The sequence below is a fragment of the Mesoplodon densirostris genome, chromosome 2 (assembly GCF_025265405.1).
Source record: "Mesoplodon densirostris isolate mMesDen1 chromosome 2, mMesDen1 primary haplotype, whole genome shotgun sequence".
Lineage (NCBI taxonomy): Eukaryota > Metazoa > Chordata > Mammalia > Artiodactyla > Ziphiidae > Mesoplodon > Mesoplodon densirostris.
In genome coordinates this window covers 105,998,750-106,020,537 of record NC_082662.1, presented here as the reverse complement: position 1 = coordinate 106,020,537, position 21,788 = coordinate 105,998,750, and the positions used below count along the sequence as shown (strand labels likewise).

Genomic DNA, 21,788 nt, shown 5'->3' with positions numbered 1-21,788 from the left:
ATCTGTCAAAACTCATCAAGCCATACTCTTAAAATAAATACATTTTATTGTACATAAATTAGGTCTCAATAAAGTTGAATTTTTTAAAAATCTAATAGCCTGTCCTATCTTCCCCACTTTCCTTTCCTTCCACTTTCCTGAGCCAATTACTTAAACTCTTTGACCTGTTTTCTACTTACCACTGTATTTCTAAGTACATTTTTTAGTGCTATTTCTTGATTTTAAAAAAAGTTTTAGCTATTTACTATATTCCCCTATAGTTAAGATAATTTAGCTTTCGTATACACTATCAGCTCATCTCCACATAAACTTCCCCACATATATTCCCTGGCTCACATCCTTCCAATTTAGTTAACAACACGTTTTTCTTACAATTACTATATTGTTTTGTTCAGCTTTTGTTTTCCCTGCTGTTAACTACTGGTCTGAAGTTTGGTGGGTATTTTTGTTGATGTAGTTTTAAATGTAACAATTATTAATTTACTTCCAAATTATACTTGAGTTTCAAAATGTCTCAATATAATTAAACATATCAGATAAACCATCAGTTCCATTTTATTCTCTGATAAATCCTTCCTGAGGCTCTCTATCCTCCTAACTCTAACCTGGACTTCCATTCTCTCAACCTGAAGCACAGCCATCATCCTGCTGATCTCCTTTTTCACAATCCTGAGACTGACCTTCCTTTCTCTCTCTAGTGACAGATCCTGTTTCCAAAATCACTTATCTTCCTATTTTTATGCTGAAGCATATTTTCCAGTAGCAATCTGAGAAAACATCTAAAAATATCATTACCCTCAAATTTGATTCATAATTTGGCTGAATATATAATTCCTCCTAAGCCTTAGCTCCATTCTCTTCCAATTTCTAATATTATTGTTGTGGAATCTAATGTGCCATTATGTACAATCCAAATCTTTTGGGTAGAGCTATTTTTTTCTCTGTAAACTTTTAGGATCTGTTTTTTTATGCCTCTTTTTCTAAAATTTCAGTAGGAACCTTTGAATTGTTTCTTTGACTTCTTCCTCTCTATTTTCCCTGTTCTTTTTCCAAAACTCCTAATTAATCACTTGTTAGATGTTCCAGATTGATCTTATCATTTTTCTTGTTTTCTTAATCTTTTGTCCTTCCAAGAGGTTTGCTCAATTTTATCTTCCGACTCTTCTACTGAATTTTTTAATGTATCAATATCTTTAATTTCCAAGAACTCTTTCTTATTCTGTAAATGTTCCTTTTTATAACTTATTCTTATTTCATGAATTTAATTTTTTGGCATCCTAAAGATATTAATTCTTTTTTGATATATGTATTCTGCTCCCTGTATGGTTTCTGTATCCTCTAAATTCCTTTCTTCCATTTGTCTCATGTGAGAAACTTTCCTTACATGTCTGGTGATCCGTGGTTTGCTCTTCACATATGAGTGAAGCACTTACAAGATAATCAAAGGCTGTCAGTGAAGAGGCAAGACTTATTGACTGAGCCTCATCTTAGGGAGCTCAGATGAAACCCAGGGGTGTTTCACTGAGGAATAGACTACGTCTTTCCTCTTGGGCCAGTCAAGTCTCTCCAGACAGAAGTCCTTCATTTTCCTGCTTACTGAAAATAGACCTGGCTGCCAGAATTCGAAGAGTTGAGCAGGATAAAGTTGTCTCAATGTTCAGAATCCATTTTTCACTTAATTCCTTCCATACCCACCACTTGCTTCACTTTTTTTTTTTTAAACATCTTTATTGGAGTATAATTGCTTTACAATTGTGTGTTAGTTTCTACTTTATAACAAAGTGAATCAGTTATACATATACATATGTCCCCGTATCTCTTCCCTCTTGCGTCTCCCTCCCATCCTCCCTATCCCACCCCTCTAGGTGGTCATAAAGCACCGAGCTGATCTCCCTGTGCTATGCTACTGCTTCCCACTAGTTATCTGTTTTACATTTGGTAGTGTATATATGTCCATGCCATTCTCTCACTTTGTCCCAGTTTACCCTTCCCCCTCCCTGTGTCCTCAAGTCCATTTTCTAGTAGGTCTGTGTCTTTACTCCCGTCTTGCCTCTAGGTTCTTCATGACCACTTTTTTTGTTGTTGTTGTTAGATTCCATATATATGTGTTAGCATACGGTATTTGTTTTTCTCTTTCTGACTTACTTCAATTTGTATGACAGACTCTAGGTCCATCCACCTCACTACAAATAACTCAATTTCATTTTTCTTTTTATGGCTGCTTCCCTTTTTAGAATGACCTCTGCCCTTTCCCCTCAGCCATACTTGGTATTCCCAAAATCTAGATCTTCCTTAATTCATCCATCCAAAAGTAAACTTTTGGTCTTCTTTTGGGGAAGGGAGGACAGCAGCTAGGATGCTTTGGCTAGAGAACTAGGGATCCAAGGGTTAAGAGCTCCTTTAAAAACTTTCAAATAATCCTTTTCCAGCTCTATTTTATACCCCTGCCTTCAGAGGTAAATGGTGTTTCTAATTGATACTTTCAGATATTCTGCAGATATTCACATCACCTTGCCTCTTGTTAGCTTCTTCCCCTTCAGGCTTAGATCCCAACTTTCTCTGCTTACTAAGTCAGTTACCATAATGTTTAACAGGAGCCTACACAGGGATTCTTAATATGTTTTATGTTAATTTAAAAGAACCCTGGATAATATGGTATGCTCTATAGGATTCACTTAGCAGGTCTGGGTTGTCCAAACCCTGCACATCCTTAAAAAAGGTCTGGCCTGTACCAGGCTCCTGGAAAATAACCTCTAAAGCTTTATTATCCTGCCTGTTAAGAGTATCTTTGTTTACCTGAAGCCTTGGGCCATGTCAGATAGTTTATGCTAAAACGTGATTTATGGTGGGGACCTTGAACCACACGGTAGCAGCATGACCTCTGGAGGGGCTGAAAAACTAAGATTAGCCAACCCTACATAATGAACTCTTGATAAAAAAATGTGGACACCAAGGCTCGGGTGAACTTCCCTGGTTGGCAATACATTGTGCACATTGCCACAAATCATTTCTGGAAGAATTAAGCACTGTCTGTATCATTCCACTGGGAGAGAACAACTAGGAGTTTGTACCTGATCTCTACTGGACTTCATCCTATGTGCCTTTTCTATTGATTTTAATCTGTATGTTTTCAGCTGAATACACCAAAACCATGAATGCAACAGTTCTGCTAAGTTCTGTGAGTATTCCCAGTGAATCACTGAGCCTGTGGGTGGTCTTGGGTCCTCTCAACACACACTGTTACCTATCTGAATTATTATGTACATCAGACAGTATTTCAATAAATTCTAATGACATCTAAAAAAAAGTCAGGCATCTGAAAAGAAATGTATCAAAGTCCTCAACACTGTCCAAAGAAAGTGCCTCAAGCAGCCTGAGTATAAAACATAGAATCCAAAGGTGAGGTAAAATCAGAGGACATATTTTATACCAATTCATAAGGCCATGCTTAAAATACCTGCAAATCTTCCATATTCATTACTAGAATATATCCAAATAGATATCTATTTGAACTAAACTAATCGTCTTATTTTATGATGAACAATAGATTTGAAATATTGTTGATGCTATTACACTCAAAGTATTTTTCTTCATAAGCAGTACAACTACAAACTCCACCCAGAATTAGGAGTTCTAATTAACAAAGTTCTACTAAAATATTCACTAGATTTCCTCTCCCTCTGGTACTCTCTTTATCTCCAAATAACTCCAAGAATAACAAATTGACAGACTTCTGAGACCAAAAGAAATTTCAAAAATGTTGAAATCAATCCTTCCCTACTCTTCAATCCATTGGGACTCTTTGGAAGGATGTGTTCTTAATCTGCAGTATGGTTAAGTGGTATCACAACGGGTTCCTTGAAAGATGGCAGACATAATGGTAACTCTTCAGAAACATGTTTATGAGAAGATTTACATAATATCTAGCAGAGTTCTTAGTAACTAAACACTTAAGAAATTTCTTATTAAATGATAAATTGTTATGGATCTATTCTACATTTATAAAATACTGAACATCAAAAGATCTTTGAACACAAGGTGTGTAATGTAACTATCCAAACATTATATCAAAAATTTTAAGTATTCTATAATTATAATCGACATTAAGAGAGTTTTAGCTCTTACTGCCAACTTGCAAACTGAACTACAATTTTGACCTCAAAACAAACAAGATCAAAATGTGACACCATAGATGGTACAAATACAGATAGATATTGGGTTGGGTGGCCAAAAGATTCATTCAGTTTTTTTCTGTAAGATGGCTCTAGTAGCACTTAGTTGTCTTTAACTTCATTCCAAACAATTTTATTAGATTGTATTGTGACAGATCTCACATCAGTGTGCATTAAAAATACAAAACAAAACTGGTGAATTTTTGTGCAGCATTTTAATATTGAAGATGGAAGAAGAAATAAAGCAACATTTTGGGCATATTATGCTTTATTATTTCAAGAAAAGTAAAAACGCAACTTAAACGCAAAAAAAGATTTGTGCAGTGTATGGAGAAGGTGCTGTGACTGATCAAACATGTCAAAAGTGGTTTGTGAAGTTTCATGGAGATTTCTCGCTGGATGATGCTCCATGGTCGGGTAGACCAGTTGAAGTTAATAGCAATCAAATCGAGACATTAATTGAGAACAATCAATGTTATACCACACAGGAGATAGCCAACATACTCAAAATATCCAAATCAAGCATTGAAAATCATCTGCACCAGCTTGGTTATGTTCATCACTTTGATGTCTGGGTTCCACATAAGTTAAGCAAAAAGAAAACTTCTTGACCATATTTCCACATAATAATTCTCTACTTAAACATAATGAAAATGTTGTTTTGAAAACAAATTGTGATGGGCGATGAAAAGTGGATACTGTACAGTAACGTGGAATGGAAGAGATCATGGGACAAGCAAAATGAACCACCACCAACCACACCAAAGACCAGTCTTCATCCAAAGAAGGTGATGTTGTGTATATGGTGGGATTGGAAGGGAGCTCTATTATGAGCTCCTTCCGGAAAACCAAACTATTAATTCCAACAAGTACTGCTCCTAATTAGACCAACTGAAAGCAGCACTAAACGAAAAGCATCCGGAATTAGTCAACAGAAAATGCATAGTCTTCAATCAGGATAACCCAAGACCACATACTTCTTTGATGACCAGGCAAAAACTGTTACAGCTTGGCTGGGAAGTTCTGATTCATCTGCCGTATTCACCAGGCATTGCACCTTCCGATTTCCATTTATTTAAGTCTTTACACAATTCTCTTAATGGAAGAAATTTCAATTCCCCGTAAGACTGTAAAAGGCACCTGGAATAGTTCTTTGCTCAAAAAGATAAAAAGTGTTGGGAAGATGGAATTATGAAGTTGCCTGAAAAATGGCAAAAGGTAGTGGAACAAAATGCTGAATACATTGTTCAATAAAGTTCTTGGTGAAAATGAAAAATGTGTCTTTTTTTTTTTACTTAAAAACCAAAGGAACCTTTGGCCAGCCCGATAGATAGATAGATAGATAGATAGATAGATAGATAGACATATCCATATCCATAACCACCCCATATCATAAATCTCAGCTTATTACCTCTTTAATTTTTTCCCTTTTCTCTCTTAGGTCATTATCTTCTGGGTCTCCACCATGTGTTCCTATAAGGTTTGGTATAGGAACTGCTGGCAGTGGCTTTTTCTCTTTTGTCTTCATTTCTTGGACTACCTTATTTTTCTCTGTCTGTATTTCTGCTCGGATTTCCTCTCTTGACTTTTTTAATTTTTCTTTTGCTTCTTCCAGGGCCTTCTCATGATCAGCTCGAATTTTATTTCTCAAACGTTCTTCTTCTTCCCTATAAGAAGAGGAGAAAAATAAACATAAAACTTAAAGTTTCCTCCACCAACCCCTGATAGTTGTTTTCTACTCCTGCCATTAAAAAGAATGATCCGTGAGAGAGGCTTGGATCTACCTGCCTGAAGAAGAGGATAAATATATCTTAGTATGAGAAAGAAAATGAGCTCTAGATGCTGAAGAGCAACCACCTCACACAGTGGAGAAAAAGGGAACCTAGAAAGTTACAATTTAAGGGCCAAGTGAAAACAGAAAATAGCAATCAATAACTTATTAGTAGACACATGAGAAAAAAAGAGAGAGAGAGAGAAAAAAGAGAGACCAGTGAAAAACTAGATGGGGGAGAGAAAATAAAAAATAGAAGTATCAAGAGGGGACCAAATAACAAACAACAAGGTCCTACAGTATAGCACAGGAACTATATTCAATATCCTACAATAAACCATAATGGAAAACAATATGAAGAAAAAAATATATATGTATAAGTGAATCACTTTGCTGTACACCAGAAACTAACACAACATTGTAAATCAACTACACTTCAATTAAAAATAAAGAAAAAAGCTTAAGTAAATAAATAAATAAGAGCATTTCATAAACTGATATGAAGAGGGGACAAAATATAAACATAGGGTCAAAGAAAGAGAGAGAAGCAGAAAAGAGGATGGGAAATTTTTTATTTGTTAAATATACATTATACACTTCTAAAATTTTGGAAATTCCATCGATCTTGTAACACAATGGTCCAACTGATGTGAGCATGACCACTTAAAATTCTCTTGAGCCCTTGTTAAAAATACAGATTCCAATTTAGCTGGTCTGTATGAGACCCATGAATTTGTATTATTTAGAGCTCCTCTGATGATTCTGGAGTGCATATAGGTTTGGAAACCACTACTGCAGTAGATACCTACTGGGTTTCTACCCAGCCCTGAATCTTTTCTCCACCTCCACCCCAATCCACGTGAATGAATACAGGAGTGGTAGTTACTATTTTCCAAATCATCCAATGATGACTACTCTAAGGGGGTCACCAAAGTTACCTCTCCAGAAATTGAATTCAAACTATGGACTTACAACATTGCTGGTGAGATTGTAAAACAGTACAGCCACTTTGGAAAAGTTTAGCAGTTTCTTTAAAAACTAAACATGTAACTATCACAGAATCCTGCAATTGCCCTGGACATTTATCCCAGAGAAATTAAGGCTCATGTTCACACAAAAACCTATACACAAGCCAGTTACAAAAAGACATATATTATATGATTCCAATTATATGAGATTCTTAGGGTAGTCAAAATCATAGAGACAGAAAGTAGAATGGTGGTTGCAAGAGGCAGGGGGAAAAGAAAAAATAGGAAGTTATTGTTTAATGGGTATAGAGTTTCAGTTTAGCAAGATGAAAAGAGTTCTGGAGATGGATAGTGGTGACGGTTGCACAACAATATGAATGTATTTAATACCACTGCACTGTACAAGTAAAAATAGTTAAGATGGTAAATTTTATGTTATGCGTATTTTACCACAATTTCAAAAATTGGGGGCGGGGATCCTATACAAGAATGTTTATAGCAGCTTTACTCATAACAGGCAAAAACTGGAAGCAACCCTTATGTCTTTCAACAAGTAAATGGTTAAACAAACCACTGTTTATACTGTGGTATAGCCACACTGTGGGAATACTACTCAGCAATAAAAAGAAATGATTCGTACACACAACTTGAATGCATTTCAAAGGTATTATGTCAGTGAAAGGAGACAGTCTCAAAAGTTACATTCTATATGATTCCTTTTACTTGACATTCTCAAAAAGACAAAAATAGAGGGATGATGACTATACTAGTGGATGACACAAGTTATGGATAAGGGGAGAGGTTAACTATAAGGGAATAATGCAGGACAGTTTTTCTGGATTATAGCATTGTTATATATCCTATTTCAGTGGTTGCACAAATGTGAACATGTGCTGAAAATCACAGAACTGTATATCAAGAGAGAAAAAAATCAATTCACAGCCTAGTATTTAAAATAAAATGTTAAATGTTTAGAGAAAAAGAAAATTGGATATCTTGCTGTGAAAAGGGGCTGATGAGGAAAACAGAGAAAACAGGAGGAATCACAGCAGAGCCAGAGTCAGGGACAAACAAGGTCATTCGGGTAGCAAGAAAAAGTCCATAGGGCCTGCAGACAGACTGGATATAAAAAAAGTATGGCACAGAGGAGCCAAGGTTGGCCCCAGTGTGCATCCAAGGGTAATCCTGGGCTGATCTGTTCAGGAGACTCAGGCAGATGAGGGCATCAGCAGCAGACAGGTGCTGAATAGAGTCTTAGATAAGATAACCAAGGTAAATACAGGCAGGTACCACCCAATCGCCTCCCAATCCCCCTCCCCCTCCTTACCAACAGAAAACATTGTGCCTAGGCCTAGAGAACAGATCCAAGAAGAATCATTTTATAGTTGGGAAAAAAGTACTTGAAGTAGAAGTACTTAAGTAAAAAGTTAGGAGACAAGGATTCCAGTTCCAGCTCTGCCCCAAACTCACTCAGCAACCTGGTACAAATCACTCAAAAACCTCTAACATCAGTACTTTCTTCAATAAAAATAGGAAAACAAATAATACTATCCTAATACACTTGGCTACACTTATCCAAGGTAAGTAAAAGTATTTAACAAAATTGTAATTTTCTATACAAACATAAACCATTAATTATATCAAATCCTCCAATGTCTGTTTCAAAATACAAGTGAATGCAGCAATCCCCACAAACTTACCAAAGAATGCACTTCATTCCTGCTTTTCCTTTCTTCCTTAAGAACATCTTTCCACAATGATCATTTAGTAGCACCATGAGTTTTCTTTCTCATTTTTTCCCCTATGTATCTCAAATTTTTATTTTTATTTTGATCTCTTTTCAAGGAGCTCCTCAAATTTTGTTTTAGTGCCCAAATTTCTAGATTTTAAATTACACCAGCTGGATCAAATGTTCTGGATGTTTATTTTCACCTGAATGATCTTTCTTTTACTTAACATGTTTTTAAGATTTTTTTTTAATTTTGATATCTTCAACAGATAATCATGTTGAACTTCCATTTGCAAATGTCTCTTGCTTTTCATCAGTGCCTTATATCTTTCTATGTAGTAAAGAATTTGGCCTTGCCCAAAGAGAAGTCTGGCCTTGTCCTCAGCTTCTGGGAGGTAATCTGTCAAACTTCATAGAAGTGTCCTTGTTTATGGTGGGTGCTGGCCACACCAGATTTTAGGATGGGGTTGGCCACATCCAATAGTCCTAGGGTGGGGGCTGGCCATGCTAAAAAAATCCAACAATACAACTTAGGGTAAGGGTTCTGGGTCACAAAGTATGAGCCAACATGGAGACTGAGTTCAACTATGTGGGAAATCAATTAATCATGCCTTGAAAACTCTGGACGCCAAAGCTCATGTGAGCTTAGGTGGGTGGCAACACATACTGTCACACATTGATGCTGGGAGAGTAATGTCCTGACTTTACAAGAAGAGGACACCAAAAGCTCCACATTTGGAACCTTCCTGGAATTTATCCTATGTGCTTCTTTCCCTTGGCTGATTTTAAACTCCATCCTTTCTCTGTAATCTATAATCCTTTCATGAGTGTGATAACTTTCAGTGAGTTTTGTGAGTCCTAGCAAATTATCAAACCTGAGGGTGGCTTTGGGAGTCCCCTGAAATTTCAGGTGGTATCCGAAGTAAGGGTGGTCTTGTGGAGGACTGTGCCCTCAAACTTTGCAGTTTGGCTAACTCTGGGTACCATCCAAGGCTTCCAAAAAAAAATCTAATCTTAAATCTACAGGTTCTCATGAGATTTGAAATTACTTTTTCAATTATATCCTATGTGTAATAGTTAAGTCACTTTTTGATATCCCATAAGTAATATTAGGTTTGGGGGTTTTTTTTAGTTGTTGTTGTCTCGTTTTGTTTTGTTTTTGTTTTTTCCTTCCACACACCCTTGATCTTTGAAAATCAAAGGCAAATGACAAAACTAATAATTGTTGTTGGGTTAGATATACCAGGCACTGACTTAGTCAACTACTTAGATTATCTTATTTAATCCTCATACCAATTTATGAGGCACCTTATATTTAACACTGTTCTCCATCTTATTAGGAAAACACTAAAGCACAAAGAGAAAAAGGAATTTGCTCAGGGTCACAGAGCTAGTAAGTAGAGAGCCTAGGTACAAACACGTGCATTTTGACTTCTTAAACTATGCAAATACTGCCTTTCACACAAAAGATTAATTTTATTTAAGAGATTGTCTCTACTGTGTAGACACTGATACCATTCTCTCAATATCTTGCTCCCTTCCTCCTTAGTCTTAGAGCCATCAATTTTTAGCTAAGCATAGGCTCCTGCAAAATAACAATTCTATTTTTCAGCTTCCCTAATTGAAACTGCCCTACAGATCAGAAACAGACTTCTACTTTGATTAAGCTTAAGCCACTATTATTTTGTGATTTTTATGGCTGGTGAATGACCTAGTCTTTACTGAGCCACTCTCCACCCTAGATGTTCTCTTTCCCTGAGACTCTCGTTAGTATCTGAGGGCTGATTTGCCAGAAATAAACTAACCAAGTAATAGATTTCCTTCTCCAATTAGAGTGTTTAAATAAATCATGTTTGGAAATATTCTGAAAGACAAATACAATCCTAGATTACAGAAGAATAGATAAAATTACATTGAAATCTTGTTTGGCAAAGATTTAGGTGAATATACATTTCCCTTTTATATTCACTGCATCCTTCTTTACTAGAGTTTTACTCTTCACCTACAAGCATGAAGTCTCATCCACCCTTAAAAAATTAAATAAATAAAAACTTCCCTCAAAACTGCCTCCAGCTCCATCTTCATTGGTGTCCCCCCCTTCCTTTTACCGTGATACTTTTTCAAAGAGTACTACATTTGCTGTTTCCACTTTCTCTAACCTCACATCTCTTCTATCCACCACAGTTAAAAACTGATAGCTAAGTTTTTCCTTCCTTTGAATTCCCTCTTTCTCATACCTGCCTTTCCAACAAACCTCTAATTATTGGCTTTACCATCATCGATGCACCCCCAAAATGTTGTATTCCATCCTCATTTCTGTTCTTACTCTATATACCTTCCTATTCAACATCATCCAGCTGTATTTCCTCAACTATTCTATCAAAATATTTATAGTCAGCCTTTTCCACGTTACTAAATACTCCAGATCCAAATTTCTAACATCATGTAAGACACTTGCCAAACACCTCTAATTTAACGTGCCCAAAACAGAACTGAATGATTACCATGGAAAAAGGACAATCACAGGCTAAGCTCATTCATGAACACTGATTTTTTTTTAATATTAGCAAAGTTATCAGTAACATTTAAAAAATAGAAAAAAAAATTCATCATAACTAATTGGACTTATCCCAGAAATGAGAATAGTTTAACATCAGAAAATTCTATCCACATAATCTACCTATTATTAAAGAAAAACTGTACAAAGTAGAAACAGAAAAGTGACAAAATTCAACACCCATTCTTAAAACTCTACAGCAAAGGAGAAAAAGAGAACTTCAATCTAATAAAAGATATCTTCCTATACCTAGAGCAAATAACATTCTTCACAGTGAAACTTTAGAAGCGTTTCCTTCAAAATGAGAGAAACAAATAACGATGCTCACTATCACACTTCTATTTGATTGTACTTCTAGCCAGCAAAGTAAAACAAGAGACGAAAGTAAGATTAAAATATAAGAAAAAAATTAAAGTTCCAAAAAAAATGCCTTCTATGACAGATAACATACTTTTTATATAGAAAATCCAAAGAATCTACAAATTATTATAAATAAAAGTACAACAAGGGAAAGAAACTATCTAACAGACAGAAGGTACTCAGTAATTTCCTTCTCTTCCTACTCATTGGGTCTCATTTTTCTAGACTCCAAGCATTTAAACTTCTGTTGATAACATTCTTTCCTCATATTGATAGAACACTTTTTTACATCAGCTTTCATTCACATCCATTATTTCCTTGCTAAGATTTCCAAGCCCTGTTCTTTGACCTAGATTTAAGAAACATGAGAGCCCTTAAAGACTTTGGCATATATTAACTACCCTCAACCATTATAAGGGAATTTTGCTAAACTGACTCTTACTAATCTCCAAATTCTATGAAAACTCACCAAAGCCCCTATGAAGTGACTTTTAAAAAAATGCTGAATAAATCAACAATGTAATTCTATCTTTTAAAAGATAAAAGATAATGCCCATACAATGGTCCTTGTTTTTAAAAACAATGTTAGATACTAAATAACCTTTCAAACACCCTAAATTTTAATAACACCCTAAAGATATTTCAGAGGATCCAGGAAAGCACAACAAAAATAGCTGAAACAGTTATGTAAATAGCTACTTATGTACAAGTATAGGCCAAGAATGGTTTTAGGAAACAACTATAGGAGAGTGAGCAACCAGTACAGAAAATACTCAAATAACAGTATTCTACAGAGCTCAGTGGCAAGTGCCTAAAGGAATTAAGCCCTTCCAAAGAGAAATGTCACTCCTTCAACGTCATGAATAACTCTTTAAACTCAAAGTAATCAAGAGGTATCAACCATTATAAGGGAGTTGTTCACAAATACAGTCTAAGATTATTTGCAACAGCCAATTAAAATACCCCATTTGCACAGAATAACACTGTCATATAAATAACAAAGAACTTTCTGAATGTTACCCTTTTAAGCAAAATCATGTATTCTTCCAGTGTACTGATTATATTATATAGTTAAGAACCAAACAACACAAATTCTATCACACTTGGGCTCACAAATTCTATAAGAGTGAATCCCATTCTTAAGAAAACATGTTGGGCTTCCCTGGTGGCGCAGTGGTTGAGAGTCCGCCTGCCGATGCAGGGGACACGGGTTCGAGCCCCGGTCCGGGAAGATCCCACATGCCGTGGAGCGGCTAGGCCCGTGAGCCATGGCCGCTGAGCCTGCGCATCCGGAGCCTGTGCTCCGCAACGGGAGAGGCCACAACAGTGAGAGGCCCACGTACCGCAAAAAAAAAAAAAAAAATGTTAATAGAAAAGTCCAACTGTTTCTCAATACAAGTAATTGTCAGCCACCTGAAAGAGGATGAAAGCAATTCAAGGTGAAGCACAGAGAAATTCACTGACCCTCAGCTTCTACACCAAATCCAAGTACTCTAGTCATGTAGCTCCCACAAATACCAACTTCTTTAGTGTTCCCACTTTAATAAAGCAGTTGATGAACCATCAACACAAACTCACTGTCTCTATCTTAAATTTAGTTAGATACAGGTCATTTATGTGGGCATTAAAAGATTTTATTTACATAAAGAGCTGTTACAGATTAATCTAACTTGGGTTTTAGGGGATTTTAGTTTGAATTAATGGTAATTTCAGGTTAAATAGTTATCAGTCATTGAATCAACTTCAGCCTAACTCAATGATAATCAACAAATATTTACCAAATGTGAGTGGCATTGAGCTAGATGCAGGGAATATAAGAAAAATAAGACACATTATTTGCCCACAGGAGTTCACAATCTAATAAATATGTAAACAAAGTAAGCACCAAACAGGAAGATCACAGCAGAGGAAGTAAATAACTACAGGTGAGGTACCAGGGGACCATAGGATAGATAGAAGAGGTATCTAACAGCATAGGCATTTTCTAATAAGCACACGAGTACAACCTGAAAACAGATTTACATAGGAAATAGCATTAGAAAGGCATGATCTTCAAATAGAAATTAAAAGGAAAAAAAAAGAAAAAACCGAGTTTGCCAGGCAGATCAAGAAAATAAGCACATACTAAGTAGGAGTAATCGGAAAGATCCATAGGGGGTTTAAAGAAAAAAAGAACTCTCTATAATCTGGGATATATTATCTTTTATTTAACCAATTCTCTGATAACACACATTTGGATCATTCACAATATATCATGTTATAGCTTCAGGGGACATTCTTAAACACTTCTTGTGCAATGATGTAAAGATTTTCCAAGAATAAGTTCTTAGAAGAATTTCTAAATTAAAGAATATGTACTTTAAAGTAGTTGATATTTACTAAAATAGTTGATTACTAAATTGTTCATCACAAAAATTCTATTAATTTACACTTACACCAACAGTATAAGTGCAAGAGGAGCCAGCCGATCAATGTTCACTGCACCCTAGATATAACCAATCTTTTTAAGTGGAGGAAAAAAATCTAGGCCATGAAAGGTAAATGTTTATTAATGGCATCACAAATTAACAGAAAAAATAATTTACATTTATTATACACACCAAAAAGATATAAACTTTCTATCAGATGCCACCTAACTGCAAAGTAATTAAAGAAGTCATGAACACATGTAATTTTATAAATAAACTTACAATACAACCCTATAGAGCTAAACATAAACAGTTTTCGATACACAAATACATATAATTGTACCAAATCTCAATTTAGCACAATGATTGGCATCATCTTTTAGATGCCAGGGTCTGGTTCCTTATTAAAGAAAGGAACATTGCATCTCACTTCCTGATAACCCTGTCCATACGTCAGAAATGCATAAATTAATGACATAAATGCATATTCGGAAAAAAAGAAAGGAAGAAAGGTAAGGTAACAACTTATCTGAACTCTCAAAAAATACCAAAGACCTAAATGCATATACTTGAGCCTCACCTAGGTGAAAAGACATCTCTCAGACCCTCAGAATCTGACTCCAAAGATAATACTATATGCTTTAAGACAATGTTAAGATCTGAATCTAAGGTTTAACTTTCTCAGTAGTGTCCAGCTGAAAATTAATCCCCTGTAATATTCTCCAATAACCCCAATACTTAGTATAATGCTTGGTACATCATACTCAAAAACACTTGCTTAATAAGTGAATGTGATATCACTAAGGAGAGACCAAGAGACCTACACAAGTAACAGAGGTTGATATTATAAATATGTAAATGTCAAAAATGTAAAAGGAAAAACAATACACACATGGTTCTTTGTAGTCTCCAGATTACTTCGCATCCTTTTTTTTTAAACTATTTACATAACTTATCTCTAAAGCTCTTATTAAGACATGGAGAACAAAAGAACAGACACTTTCAATGGCATCTTTCAATACTGAGGTTAGGAAATTATAATCTTAAAGAAAATTTGGCATTGGGGTAATAAGAGCCTTCACAGGGTCTGAGGCCTGAATTACTCAAGCACTCTTGTTTTCCATAGAATCTATCCTGAAGTTTTATATGAGAGATGTAATTGTTAACTGAGCTCAAAAATGACACCTGGAAATACTTTTGTAAATATACCTATTACTTTCAGGCTTGTATAAAAAATGTCCAGTAAGTTTTACTTTTAAACTTATGAGAAATAAGAATTTATAAAAACAGCATTTCAGTCATTTACACTCTTTAAATTGGTACATATTTCATTATATAAATAATCATAATATGATATAAATGAATTAGTCATTTATAAAATGATTTTTTTTTTTTTTTTTTTTTTGCGGTATGTGGGCCTCGCGTTGTTGTGGCCTCTCCCGTTGCGGAGCACAGGCCCCAGATGCGCAGGCTCAACGGCCATGGCTCACGGGCCCAGCCGCTCCGCGGCATGTGGGATCTTCCCGGACCGGGGCACGAACCCGTGTCCCCTGCATCGGCAGGCGGGCTCTCAACCACTGCGCCACCAGGGAAGCCCCATAAAATGATTTTTTAATCTTAATTTTTATATATAGAAATGACACTAATTCCTATTTAGTATGCACTTTATTTTCAAAGTATCTGTAATGCCTTGAACTAAATTACTACACATTCTTCAGTCCCCACTTCATAAAAGTACTGGTATTTCATATGCATGAGCTGGAAGGAATCTTTAAAGGTTCATTCAATTCCTTCATTTCATAAATAAGGCACAAAGGAAGTTAAATAGCTTGATGAAATGCATCCAGCAAGGACAACACTGAAACTAGAGCCCCTATCTCTTAACACTGAGCCCAATGCCCTTTTAAATATACAATGATGCCTTCCTTCTGGACTACATAAAATTCCAAGATAAATCATTGGAATCAATGCCTTTTAAAGTGGATGTTGCTTTATAATAAATCCTAAAAGCCAATCTGTAAATAAATCTCCATCCATGCTTCATTACAACCATGTTCTAAAAGGGAAAAAAATCCAGCAAAAATTTAATGACAATCAAAACAAAGTTTTCTGACAGAATTTGTACAATTATGGAAAAAGAAAGTAGCAAACATTTTCCTAGCCAAGAATATGTAGTCAGCGTAAACCATAAGTTAAATATTTTTATAACCTTCAAACAATAGTAAACATAACATTTGCCCAGTTAATCAATTAAAGTAATGTTTACCACATACTACAGATTTTAAGTAGATGCTTAGCTTCTGTGGTGCCAACTTTCTAACTATGGCAAGATCTAGATTTTAAAGTGTTCATATTTGTAAAAATAAGATGAGTAATACCTAACTTACAGGTCTGATGTAAAGACTAAAGGTTAAACATGTGAAAACACTCATCACATACTCTCTACTGTTATTTTTTTTCCTAAAGAAGGAAAAATTCAATGTGAGGACATACAAAATACCTTAGATACATGTGTATGAAAAAGTTTTTTCTAGAAAGGGCAAATATGAATAATTCCTGAGTTTTTAACATTATTTTTAATAAAGAACCTTTATTAAAGACCATATCCTTCTCACTTTAAGACATCATTCGTCCTACCTTTGCATCTTATCTCTCAATACCTCCTAGCATTTTGTGTACATCTTCTCTTGTGGAATTTGTCACCTTGCCATAGACATCGTTTATTCAAGATATATACTTTTCCAGATGGCTTCAATGGGGAATTTTACCAAACATACAAAGAAGAACTTATACCGATCCTTCTTAAACTCTTCCGAAAGACTGAAGAGGAGGGAACACTCCCAAAGTCATTCTATGAAGCCACCATCACCCTGATACCAAAACCAGACAAAGACAATACCAAAAAAGAAAACTAAAGGCCAATATCTCTGATGAATATAGATGCAAAAATTCTCCACAAAATATTAGCAAACCAAATCCAACAAGACATAAGAAAGATCACACACCACAATCAAGTTGGATTCATCCCAGACTCACACAGATGGTTCAACATATGCAAATCAATCAATGTGATACACCACATCAACAAAAGAAAAGACAAAAATCACATGATCATCTCAATACACACAGAAAAAGCATTTAATAAAATTCAACATCCAATCATGATAAAAGCTCTTACCAAAGTGAGTAGAGAGGGAACATATCTCAACATAATAAAAGCTATGTATGACAAACCTACAGTTAACATAATACTCAATGGTGAAAAGCTGAAAGTCTTCCTGCTAAAATCCAGAATACCCATGTTCACCACTTCTATTCAACACAGTATTAGAAATCCTAGCCACAGCAATCAGAAAGTAAAAAGAAATAAAGGGTATCCAAATTGGAAGAGAAGAGGTAAAATTGACATTATATGCAGATGACATGCTACTATATATAGAAAATCCTAAAGACTCCACAAAAATCTACTAGAACTGATAAATTCAACAAGGGAGAAAGAAACAAGATTAATATACAGAAATTGGTTGCATTAATGCTCACAATGAAATATCATAAAGGGAAAGTTAAAAATCCAATCCCTTTTAAAATCGCATCAAAAAAAAAAATACTTAGGAATAAACCTGACCACGGAGATGATGAAGGATTTATATGCTGAGAACTATAAAACATTGATAAAGGAAACTGAAGATGATTCAAAGAAATGGAAAAATATCCCATGCTTTTGGATTAGAAGAATCAATACTGTTAAAATAGCCATACTACCTAAAGCAATCTACAGTGTTAATATGATCCCTGTCAAATTACCCATGACATTTTTCACAAAACTAGAACAAATAATTCTAAAATCTATATGGAAACATAAGAGACCCAGAATTGCCAAAGCAATCCTGCAGAAAAAAAACAAAGCTGGAGGTATAACCCTCCCAAACTTCAGACAATACTACAAAGCTACAGCAATCAAAACAGCATGGTATTGGGAATTCCCTGGCACTCCAGTGGTTAGGACTTGGTGATTTCACTGCCAGGGCCCAGGTTCAATCCCTGGTTGGGGAAATACACAAGCCATGCGGCATGGCCAAAAAGGAAAAACAAAACAAAACAACATGGTATTGGCACAAAAACAGACATATGGATCAATGGTACAGAATAGAAAGCCCAGAAATAAACCCACACACCTACGGTCAATTAATTTGCAACAAAGGAGACAAGAAAATACAATGGAGAAGCCTCTTCAGCAAGTGGTATTGGGAAAGCTGGACAGCCACATGCAAATCAATGTTAGAACACACCCTCACACCATACACAAAAATAAACTCAAAATGGCTTAAAGACAAATATAAAACATGACTCCATAAAACTCCTACAAGAGAACACAGGCAAAACATTCTCTGACATAAATCGTACCAATGTTTTCTTAAGGCAGTCTCCCAAGGAACAGAAATAAAAGCAAAAATAAACAAATGGGACCCAATCAAACTTACAAGCTTTTGCACAGCTAAGGAAACCTCCAACAAAACAAAAGACAACCTGCGGACTAGGAGAAAATACTTGCATATGATGCAACTGACAAGGGCTTAACTTCCAAAATATACAAACAGCTCATACAACTCAGTAACAAAAAAACAAAGAACCCGATCAAAAAATGGGTAGATTACCTAAACAGACATTTCTCCAAAGAAGACATACAAATGGCCAACAGGCATATGAAAAAATGCTCAATATCACTAATTATTAGAGAAATGTAAATCAAAACTACAATGAGGTACCACCTCATACTGGTCAGAATGGCCATCATTAAAAGGTCTACAAATAACAAAGGCTGGAGAGGGTGTGGAGAAAAGGAAACCCTCCTACCCTGCTGGTGGGAATATAAATTGGTGCAGCCACTATGAAAAACAGTATGAGGTTCCTTATAAAATAGAGCTTAAAAACAGAGCTGCCATATGATTCAGCAATCCCACTCCTGGCAATAGAACCGGAAAAAACTCTAATTTGAAAAGATACATGCACCCCCATGCTCATGGCAGCACTATTTACAATAGCCAAGACATGGAAACAATCTAAATGTCCATCAAAAGATGGACATATATACACTACCAAATGTAAAATAGATAGCTAGTGGGAAGCAGCCGCATAGCACAGGGAGATCAGCTCGGTGCTTTGTGACCACCTAGAGGGGTGGGATAGGGAGGGTGGGAGGGAGGGAGACGCAAGAGGGAAGAGATATGGGAACATATGTATATGTATAACTGATTCACTTTGTTCTAAAGCAGAAACTAGCACACCATTGTAAAGCAATTATACTCCAATAAAAACATAAAATAAGATAAAATAAAAGCCAAAAAAAAGATGAATGGATAAAGAAGGTGTGGTATATTTACACAATGGAGTATTACTCAACCATAAAAATAGTGAAATAATGCCATTTGCAGCAAAATGGATGGACCTAGAGATTATCATACTAAATAAAGTCAGAAAGAGAAAGACAAATATTGTATGATACCACTTATATGTGAAATCTAAAATACAACACAAATGAACTTATTTACGAAACAGAAACAGATTCACAGACATAGAAAATAAACATGGTTACTAAAATGGAAAGGGGGTGAGGGAGGGATAAATAAGGAGTTTGGGATTAGCAGATACAAACTACTATATGTAAAATAGATAAGCAACACAGTCCTACTATATAACACAGGGACCTATATTCAATATCCTGCAATAAACCACAACAGAAAAGAAAATGAAGAACATATGTATATATAACTGAATCACTTTGCTGCACACCAGAAACTAACACAACACTATAAATCAACTATACTTCAATTTAAAATAAAAAGATATATACTTTCATTAAGGGTCAAATGTACCTCAAGCATTGGAAATACAAAAATAATTAAAAGAACAGTCATTTGTCCTCAAGGAGCCCATGTTCTACTGGGAACAACAGATAAGTAAGCAGATGATTATAAATATGCAGTCACAGACAATACATGAGAAAGATAAAAGTACATGGGAAAAAGATTACCTAAAGGCAGGGAAAGTAAGGGAATAAATCTATCTGTGGATGTGGGCAATCTCAGCTGTTAATGGGTAAATTAATATTAACAAGACTGCTGTAGATCAAAGAACACTATTATGAAATAAGATTAAAAGCAAGTCAAGGTAATTCAAGCACAGATTTATAATACTAAATGGTGATAAAAAATAAAACCTAATCTTAGACTACATATTATAGAGGCTTCATAATCTACATAAGTCTACGTTAATAATATAGAAGGAATATTCTGAGATTGTATGTTTGATACTTTAATAAGAAGAAAAATCAAAAGAAATATTAATAAATAAAAATAAACATTTCACAGCCCTAGAACACTTGTTATGACACCCAAGAGAAATTTTGGAAAGACTATTATAGCTTTAAAGCAAATAAACTATCAATATGTTTGAACAAATTTTATTTCCTTAAAACATTTAACTTCATCCAATAAATAATGTTTACCTATTAGCATTCAACTTCTGGGGCACTGAACAGTATGTCATCTCCTGCAATTTTCAACATTTCCTGACCAACATGAAAATCAGGACATACCTTGGCATTCTGCAATTTAACCATACCATACTAATATTTTATTCATTTCTGAGAAGAATGAAAAACATACTGATTTTATAACAGTGATTTTATAATGCTGAACTAATAAAAGCAAAGTCATTATCACTTTGCTTAGAATCAAAATTATACTTTAAATAAGGGTATACAAAATGTCATCTGATGAGCAGACCCAAAACACAGTTTCTTCCAAATTACTACTAATACTTATGAAAGATGCAGAAAATGATAAAAACTCAGACTATCAAAGAAATAAGAGCCATCATGTCAGAATCTGGAAGAATTCTTCAGTAACTTATAACCATATTTAACTCATGAAACAAAAAATATCCAAACTACTACACAACCCCAACTGTAACTTATCTCAGAGACCCAGTGATAAAATGGGACAGAAACCTTTATGTAGTCAGAGCACTGTTCAACTTTCCTTTCCCCATAGTCTCTTCCCAATTCTTTCCTTATTATTTAATTAGCTAGGCTATGTCAGAGAACAACTCCTGGAGGATGGGGGAAGTAGAATGAAAAACTGTATTCTAGGTGGTAAGAGGCAGAACAAGAAGAATCTCAGTAGTTGTCCATGATGCCAATTGTACTCGGAATTGTGAAATCTACTCTAGCACCACAGGTGAAATGACTTAAAGATATTAGAACAGAGGAAAACAGACTGAGAGCTATACAAATCAATTTGTACTCCAACTATGGAGTTGAAAAGGGTATTCACTCAATATGCAAGTAGATCCAAAAAAAATCAACAAAGACATCTACACCACAAATTACTGATAAATGTCAAGTATAAACTGATCTTACGTTATTCACATCTGAGTAAAGGGAAGTAGGAAAAATAACCACGAGCCAATTAGGGGAAATATATAACAAAGGAAAGCCCCGCAGACTTAGAGGATACAATGTGTGACCTCCCTAAAACAGGAGCAGTAAGCCCTAAGTAAAGAACAGGATGAGGGTGGGGGTGGGGGAGGCATGGAAGAGAAATGAAATGAGGAAAGATGATAAGAAAGCTAAAATCACAATAGTGAGATATAAAATCTCTACTCCTGCAACAGAAAGCAAAAATGAATCAAGCAAAAAATACAAATCACGACATGAAAAACTTGAGAAACTCTCACCAAAGCATGCTACAATCTGGTGTCAAGTTCAAAAGCCACATGACATTAGTGACTACCATATGTCCAGCACAGGTTTAGAGTGATTA

General features: G+C 35.3%; 1 protein-coding gene across 3 annotated transcripts in view; it reads right to left on the bottom strand.

The window, feature by feature from the left end:
- The window catches only part of MAN1A2 (mannosidase alpha class 1A member 2), a 143,542-nt gene that overhangs the window by 106,422 nt on the left and 15,332 nt on the right, over positions 1–21,788 (bottom strand). For all 3 annotated transcript variants that reach the window (XM_060090359.1, XM_060090360.1, XM_060090358.1), the window contains exon 2: positions 5,584–5,839. In XM_060090359.1, the coding sequence (XP_059946342.1) occupies positions 5,584–5,839 (256 nt within the window). The remainder of the gene's footprint in view (positions 1–5,583; positions 5,840–21,788) is intronic.